At 32.4% G+C, this 9,081-nt stretch overlaps 1 protein-coding gene across 1 annotated transcript; it reads left to right on the forward strand.

The window, feature by feature from the left end:
- Positions 1 to 4,622: 4,622 nt before the first annotated feature.
- Positions 4,623 to 6,759, forward strand: LOC117114764 (plexin-B-like). The gene is made up of 3 exons (XM_033258455.1): positions 4,623 to 4,779; positions 5,589 to 5,663; positions 6,579 to 6,759. Exons 1-3 carry the CDS (start codon positions 4,660 to 4,662, stop codon positions 6,723 to 6,725), a joined length of 342 nt encoding a protein of 113 aa, XP_033114346.1. The 5' UTR covers positions 4,623 to 4,659; the 3' UTR covers positions 6,726 to 6,759.
- The last annotated feature ends 2,322 nt before the right edge of the window (positions 6,760 to 9,081 follow it).

Here is a 9,081-nt window from a genome sequence, read left to right on the forward strand (position 1 = left end):
ACCAACAGACACAGAACCTGGTAGGCATAAATATTTGAGTTGATATAGTGATTTCATACATAGTACAGCCAATAACAGTATATACCCATAACATATATATAAGAAAAAGAGTGTAAGTTACCATTCAGAGTTGTAATTTAGTTTTTGGGAGCTTTCGATGACATGTCATCTTCGTCAGCCGTTTGAATCTGGCGGTTAACTGACACGTCAGGATTGATGTTCGTGTGATGACGTAGCAGGCTATTGTATATGGGTTGTATATCATGCATATCCGCAATCTTGTTTTAATGGTGGCGTTCTCATTTTAATTTCCGTAGCTTCTTTTATTTTCCTTTTGAATGAATTGGTCTCTTTAGTTAGTACTTTGATTTTATTCAAATTAATGTTGTGACCAGTGATTTTACAATGTTCCGCTACCGCTGAAAGTATTTCGACACGTTGATTTAAATGTTCCTTGACACGTATGCCTAATGATTGCGGTTTCTCCGATATACGTTTCTCCGCACGTATCACATTTAATTTCGTACACGACCCCGCACTGTTTTTTTTTTAAATAGGGCTGGGTCCTGTTCTCTACTCTGTATAATAAAGAATGTAGCACTGATCTCTTGTGGTCTAGATGATGGTTCGTTTGAAAATTTAGATATTGGTCAGTGTGTGTTGGTTTTCTGAAAATCGTGAATTTTGTAGAAGTTTCTGCGTTAACATGTGTGTATGTGTCCAAAAACGGAAGTTTCATGACTTCTTCCTGTTCCATAGTAAATTGAATGTCAGGATCGATGCTGTTAATGTGGTCCATAAATTCTTCAATTCGGCATCGATGTAATTTCGTAAATGGTTCATCCACATATCTATACCAGAACTCTGGGGGAAGTGGTGTCGTGGTTAATGCCATGTATTTAAAGTTTTCCATATATATGTCTGCGATTATATGAGATACTGGTTATCCCATTAATTTGCCTTTGCCTTATATTGACTACTATTGTATTTTTCGGAAATAATTTCAGCCGCTCCAAATCTCTTTCCTTTTCTTCTTTCTTCCTTTATTCTTTCACAAGTTTACGTTTTATTCATATTTTCCATAATGTTATACACTCACATGATATAGTCACTCGTTTAGACCTATCCTAGTCTAGACCTCGGCTATGCCTACTATGTTATTTAAAATATACAATTGTAATTGATAAGATTAATTTTACATGGATATAGTAATTCATACCTAAACAATACATTAAGTTTAAATGTAAATACTGTATAATGACATAACAAATAAATAACAATAATTTAAACGTGTACAAAGTATCTATCACTCCTACAATAATAAAATTAAAATTTTTCAATCTTATAATCAATTTTATATAGCCAGAGTTAGTTTCGATATGGGCAAACCTTTGCTAATAGGTACACTTTCTCCATCAAACGGCAGAACCGTTATGATTTTTAATCGTACGGGAAATCCACTCACGATGTATTATTTAAAATATACAATTTTAATTGATAAGATTAATTTTACATGGATATAGTAATTCATACCTAAACAATACATTAAGTTTAAATATAAATACTTTATAATGACATAGCAAATAAATAACAATAATTTAAACGTGTATATAGTATCTATCACTACTACAATAATAAGATTAATATTTTTCAATCTTATAATCAATTTTATATAGCCGGAGTTAGTTTTGATCTGGGCAAAACTTTGCTAATAGGTACACTTTCTCCATCAAAAGGCTTCTTCTATGAATGGAATGACCTGTTCGAAACTCCTGCAGACCCAACCCAGTACCGTTATGATTTTTAATCGTACGGGAAATCCACTCACGGTGTATATATAGAAAGCATGAAGAGGAGTCCATGTGTGTTCATATGAATAATAAGAAAGAAAACAGGAACAGGATAGTTTTCTTCAAGTCTACTCCGTTTCCTGTTTTCTTTCGTTATGTATATATACTGTCTCTTATACACATCTAGATGTGTATAAGAGACAGTATATATATTTATACGTAATGCCTCAAATGAATAAATCAAAATATAAATGCTGTGGTGAAATTGAGACAAGTGGTATGTTTAGTGACAATGTTTAGGTTCAACCAAATAGGATATTTACCTTAGTAGTTTAACTTCTATTTTAATAGATGAACATGCTTACGAAACATCTATTTTAATAGATGAACATACATACGAAGAATTAGACGAAGGAGATGGTGTTTATCACATTGTAAGTTTTATTGTATTTTACTTAAAAGGTCTTAACAAACTTGCATCATGCTAATGCTATCCAGAAGGTTTGATTATAATTATTTAACATAACGTAAATTCATTTATGATTAATACGGAATGCATGATAAAGCATATCAACAGTGACACCGTATACTTTTTTAACCATTATATATTGTACACCACCGTATAGTTGAGTATCACATCTCTGATGTCAACTAACTAACAATACAATTGTTGGCATAAACGAATATTCCAAAAGTGGGTTTTATTACCAATGTGTCACATATCATTTTAGTATTTCATTTAATTGTATCAATACATATAAATAAACTTAGGAGGGTATTAGAGTAATTTTAGCATTATCTTATAGTTGGACCTTCAAGAGGATGCATACATAGAAGTAAAGAATAAAGTTGATAAATCTGACCTTGCTAGATTAACCGAAACTAAGGTAGGGCATATTTCTGATTTACAGAAATAATTTTTTTTCTGTTAGGTTGGCTTTTGTTTTTTGTGTTTGTTTTTGTTTGTTTGTTTTTTTTATATTTTTTTAGGGGAGCTCTTTTCTCCCTTTAGATGTATCACAATTAAAAGCATTAGTTTAATTTGCCTCCTATTTACAAGTTCCCTGGAGTTTCTTGGAGGTATTTCATCATATTTATTATCCTTGCATGTGTGTTTATGGAATTATTGATGAATTGATGAATAAAGAATTGATTGATTGATATGCCTATTATCTAAGTGCGAATTATGTAATAAGATATTTAAATTTAAAAAAAACAATCAATAGAAAAACAATTCATAACATTTTCTTAATGCCATTACCGAAAACCAGTATTTGGGTACCCTCGTCGCCATTTGTTGACCCCGGTTCATCTTAAACTCAGCCGCCCTCTCTTAGGGTAACACTACTTAAATGGTTGGGGCTAAGGTGTGAACATTTTGAGAGAAATTGCACTCTCATACTTTTAAAAAACTTAACATTACTATTTTCATAATGATAAAATTAATATTTCAAGAATACAACACAAAAATTATTTTTCTAATTTAGGGGTGCGATCGCACCGTATGTACCCCCCACTTTGTATCCGCGCCAGATAAGCATAGCTATACAGTACCAAATATATTTTGATTGTATTTGTTTTCATTTTATGTATTGATACAAAATACAGAAAGTTTACCAGGAGTGTGTTAATTCACTCTTTGAGGCAATCTTCAGCCAATCTGCCCAAAAGCATCATTTGCTATGCGGCGTTAAATTTATCTTTGACATTTTGGACAGTGAGGCTTCTGCACGTGATATTAGCGTCAATGATTTGAAAATATGGAAAAACAACAGGTACGATGACTAATATAACTAATAATAATAATAATAATAATAATAACATAATATGATGATGATGCTGATGATGATGCTGATGATAATGATTATGATCGCGATGATGACGAATGGTAATAATCATGATGATGATGATGATGATGAAAATAATACTGGTGATAATGGTGTTGATGATAATGGTGCTGCTACTATTAATTATGTTAAGATGATGGTGAAGATTATGGTGGCGATGATGGTAGTGGCAACTCTCTTCCCCCTAATACACGGGAATCTCCATCACTTCCCTATTAAGGCCAGACTATAAAAAAATCTTTTCTTATCCTCATCTGATTATTTTTCTTATTTGTTGATGGTTTTTGTTGTTCCATTTTTATTGTCTCGTCTCTTCATCTTATTTGTGTCTTTTATTTAACGTGCATAGAGACCTAGTATTATGCGCTATTCGAAATTCTTTACCTTCATAATAATGTTGACTCTGAGAATGGCAATAACGACGTTAATGATGAATTGATAATCTGCCGGTGAAAAGTTATGCTTTTATAAACCACAACTGTGTTAGACTAGAAACAAGTTACACCATTCGATTTGAAAGATGTTGATAACATTTTCAAGGCTCGACAGGAATTAATGGAACATTTGTTTTATTCTTTAGCTTTGCTGAGATGTTTTGTGTTCGAATCCTCACCCACCCTGCCTTCGTATGTGATATCCAGCAAACGCCACCTATTGGCGTCACTATGGATGTCATTTCAAAGGTGTTTCAAGACTCTTGGTCGACGGAGCTCTTTAGTTTCAACGAGGTAAATCGAGAGGAACCGGTTTTTATCATCATCTAACGTTGAACTGAAAATAGGTCCTATTCTTTTTTTATTCTAAAGGACATTAATCAATTCATTGGGCCAAATTTACGTGTGGATTTATTTTCTTGTTTAAAATATATCATTCGGTATCATTCAGGTTATCAGTGAAATTGATTATATTTTGTTTGTTTGCATAGTTATTTACTGAAATGTATGTTATCACCATATTGTATTTCTATTCTTTTTTATTAATGAAATAAAGTGTACCTGAGTCTGACTTTCAATCATCGGCAAATGTTTGTGAATGAGATTCCTCAGTATCGCCAAGTTGTTTTAAGTTTCTATAGCGACATAAAAGGTGTCACGCCTTGCAATCGCGAAGACTTCATTAACAAAATTCAAACCCTTCTGGATGTAGTTACCACTACTAATTATTATGCAATTTAACTTTTTCATATATTAGTATAGCAAATTGTTTCTTTTTTAGAATACCTTGTCATTAATGACCAATGTCCAGAAATTTTCACTTTTAAACACAAGTATGGTAGAAATAAGCATGTAAATATTCCGGGTTTGTGAACATTCCATGAATTTGTTAACATATTCCTTGTGATGTTTGTGATAAAGTTTTGTACAATTTTGGAGGGCTAGAAGAGATTTAAAACGCTGGGGCGTATGCAGAGTTGGAGTGGGGGTGGGGAGTGCAGACAGTGCGATCGCAGCCCCCTTATATGTATTAAGAAAACTATTGTTGTATTGTATTGTTGATATGAATTACCGGTAAGATTTTAAAGGTATGAGAGTGCAATTTCCGGACACCTAAATATTCATATTCTCAAAATGTTCGCGCCTCAGCCCCTAACATGTTGGGGTTGTGGTGGTGTCGACTCCCACGCACCCCCTACCTTCAAATTCTTCATGCGCCACAGAAACGTATTATCAAAGCACAGAATTTTAGGATATTTTTTTCTGGGTTTGTTTGTGTTGTATTATGTACTGATAGTTGAGAAAGCCAGACAGTGTGCAATTGTCTGAATTGTTTACTTTTGGTATACCTACAGGTGCTATTGTACTTTTGTTCATTTTCTTATTTTTTTTCTTTAAACAAATTAAAAATAATAATATATTGGTTTATTTTATTTATTATTACTATTTCTAATTTGTGTATTGGCATAATTTAGTATACGCGTTTGAATTTAAAAAGCAGTCGTTTGTCTTTGCAGCCATTCAAAGCACTGTTTAAAAAGTCTAGTGTGCTGGAGAATTTATATTCTTTCATTGATCCACACGTTGATATGGTAAGAAACTATTACAGCTTTGTCACTTCAAACCAAAACAAAGTTTACTTCGTTTTGTATTATCTCCTACACTGTTTTAAGTTTGTTTAACCCCGGTGTTTAACTCACATAAACATGACTAGACTTTGGACCTTGTCAATACAAACAGTCCTGGCTGCATTGTAAATAATTGTGTAAATCAACATTGTATTATTTGATCTTCTAATAAACAAAAATCAAAATGTGTAAATCCTGATAAACCTTTTATAAAGTGAGAGAAGGTTAAGTTCTACATAAATCTGTTGACTCTTATAAACCTTTCCTGGACTTTCAGTATCTATTCTGAGAATATGGACTTTAATATTGCTATGGATGATTACAATATGATTTTTAAAAAAATAGGAGATAAGGTTGCTTTAATAAAGGTCAAAGTAACACATGCTATCTCTGATAGTTGTATAATGACATCTGTCATACAAGAGTTTTTGAATGATTCTTTCTTGACGCATTAAGATTTACGTTGTAATACCCTTCATAAAATCCCATAGTATTACAATACAATCTGTAAAATTGCAGACAAAAAACATAATTACGATTGTTTTTGTTCATGCCTGCACCTTTGACATATATTCACAATAAATTTTTATTTAATCAATTTCCTTTATCATATGTATATATATTTTTACAATTCTCAATTCAAAGATTGATTGAAAAGGCATCAATTACAAGCAAGCTTTAAGTTTTGATATCCTACAAAGAAAGAACAATAATAACTACAAAATAAAAATAAAAAGATAATTCATTTATAAATCAAGATTCTTAAAATATAGCTATGTGCACTTGGAATGTCGGCGTTTTGTCATAAATTTAGCCTACTTTGATTACAATATCGTTATCCTACTGCTTTGTTAATGCTATTACTTCTCTTTTTTCAAGGTGAAGAACGCCCTCTTCGATTATGAAAATTGTAGGACAGATGCTACGATGAGGAAACTGGAACAAGTTGCTATGGCTTTATCCAAGAAAAAGACAGCACCGGAATATGTAAATAGGCCTACTAAACGACGATTCATTCGCCGCTGAGTAGAGATGAAATAAAGTGTGCCTGAGTCCGACTTTCAGTCGTCACGCCTTGCAATCGCGAAGACTTCATTAACGAAATTCAACCCCTTCTGGATGTAAATAGACATTTAGTTACCACTACTAATTATTATGCAAGTTAACTTTTTCATATAGTAGTATAGCAAATTGATTTTGCTTTTATAGAATACCTTGTCAATAATGACCAATGTCCAGAAATTTTTAATTTTAAACACAAGTATAGTAGTTGAACTAAGCATATAAATATTGCGGGTTTGTGAACATTCAACGAATTTTGGAACATATTCCTCTTGATGTTTGTGATAAAGTTTTGTACAATTTTGGAGAAGAGAAACGCTGGGGCGGATGCAAAGTTATGGGTGGGGGGGTGGAGTGCAGACGGTGCGATCGCAGCCCCCTAAATATGTATTAAGAAAACTAATTGTTGTATTATATTGTTGAGTTACCGGTAAGATTCTAAAGGTATGAGGGGGAAATTTCCGGGTACCTAGATGTTCATTATTATTCTCAAAAATGTTCGCACCTCATCCCCTACCATGTTGGGGCTTTGGTGGTGTCGACTCTCACGCACCCCCTACCGACCAAATCCTGCATCCGCCCAAGAAACGTGTACAGTATAATATTTGACGATTCATTCACCGCTGAGTAGTATAGATGTGTATAAGAGACAGATATTGTATTTCTATTCTTTTTTATTTTTCATTTATTAATTCTAACTTTAGAATTCTTTCAGTCATCGGCAAATGTTTGTGAATGAGATTCCTCGGTATCGCCAAGTTGTCTCAAGTTTCTATAGCGACATAAAAAGTGTCACGCCTTGCAATCGCGAAGACGTCATCAACGAAATTCAACCACTTCTGGATGTAAATAGACATTTAGTTACCACTACTAATGCAATTAAACTTTTACATAATATATTAGTATAGCAAATTAATTTTGCTTTTTAAAAATACCTTGTCATTAATGACCAATGTCCAGAAATTTTCACTTTTAAACACAAGTATGGTAGAAATAAGCATGTAAATATTCCGGGTACCCCCTACCGACCAAATCCTGCATCCGCCCAAGAAACGTGTATAATATTCGACGATTCATTCGCCGCTGAGTAGAGATGAAATAAAGTGTCCCCCTGAGTCTGACTCTGTGATGGCGAGGAATGAATGAGATTTGTTTTTTTCAAAGTAGAATGATGTTATCGACATTATATTGGATCTTTGACAATTGATACAGTTTTCATCTAGAAAATTTCTTGCTTTTGAAAATTACGTGAGTAGAGGTGGATCACAGCACCGAGAAAATAATAAAGTAATTACGTCCATAGACTACCAAGTATGCGTAGTTTCGTAGATTTAATAAAAATAAAGCCTACACAAAGTTTAGGCTTATATTGCGTCTATTTTTATTCTTTATAAATATATTCGGAATATGAAATGAATAATAATAATAATATCAATAATGGTAATATGGTGCTGTTATGAAATAAAGATTCATAGTAATTAATAATTTGTCTCATATGAGATGGTAGCCAAGGCCAATCTCCATGATAACGATAATAATAAACAAAATGATATTGATTATTAGACATAATATGATGTTAATGATGATATTACGCAGACAATAATACATATGATTATATTTACTTTAATTATGAAATTTATTTTAATGATTGTATAGAGTTCATTAGCATTGCTCTACGTTCATGGGCATAGACCATTTTGTTTTACTTTTATCTGTGGACTGACTGTACAATAATATGTCACTCATTATTTTACTGAAGCTTTTATAGATGATTCTTTGTTTTAAGTTGACTAACACTTAGGTTTGAACAAGTAAGTAATTTTTAAGAACGTTATTACAAATTGTACGCACAGTATGTTCATTTAGTTTTATAATAATTATTATGTTTGTTCAATAAATTGTAGGACTTACTTTTGTGATATCAAAATAATATTTTGTTGTTTCTTTTGGTTTTTTTTTAAAATTCATGTATGATAAACAAAGTCGAGTTTAGAGGGTGCCTCGTTTCAGTTGTACTTGTTAAGGGAGGTGCAGTGTTGAACATAGCAACTCAATAATTATGTTTTATCAAACCCATCGTCTTATTGCCTCAATACATAAATACTCAATTCTTTATCTTCGGAATTTCGCGGCTTACCATTGGCGTTCACAACGAATCAAATCTAGTCCAGTCAATATGTGACAAAATTATACTCAACCCAGAACTTATTAGCATAGCAGCTCTTAAAATCTATAAATGAAAAGAAAAAAAAAAGCCTCCGGATATTTACTTTCAGGCTGATTAAATTGCATAATGCAAAATGCATTGCACGCGTAGGCC

Source organism: Anneissia japonica, unplaced genomic scaffold (genome assembly GCF_011630105.1).
Source record: "Anneissia japonica isolate Jap-2015-1 unplaced genomic scaffold, ASM1163010v1 scaffold38887_len9154_cov127, whole genome shotgun sequence".
NCBI lineage: Eukaryota > Metazoa > Echinodermata > Crinoidea > Comatulida > Comatulidae > Anneissia > Anneissia japonica.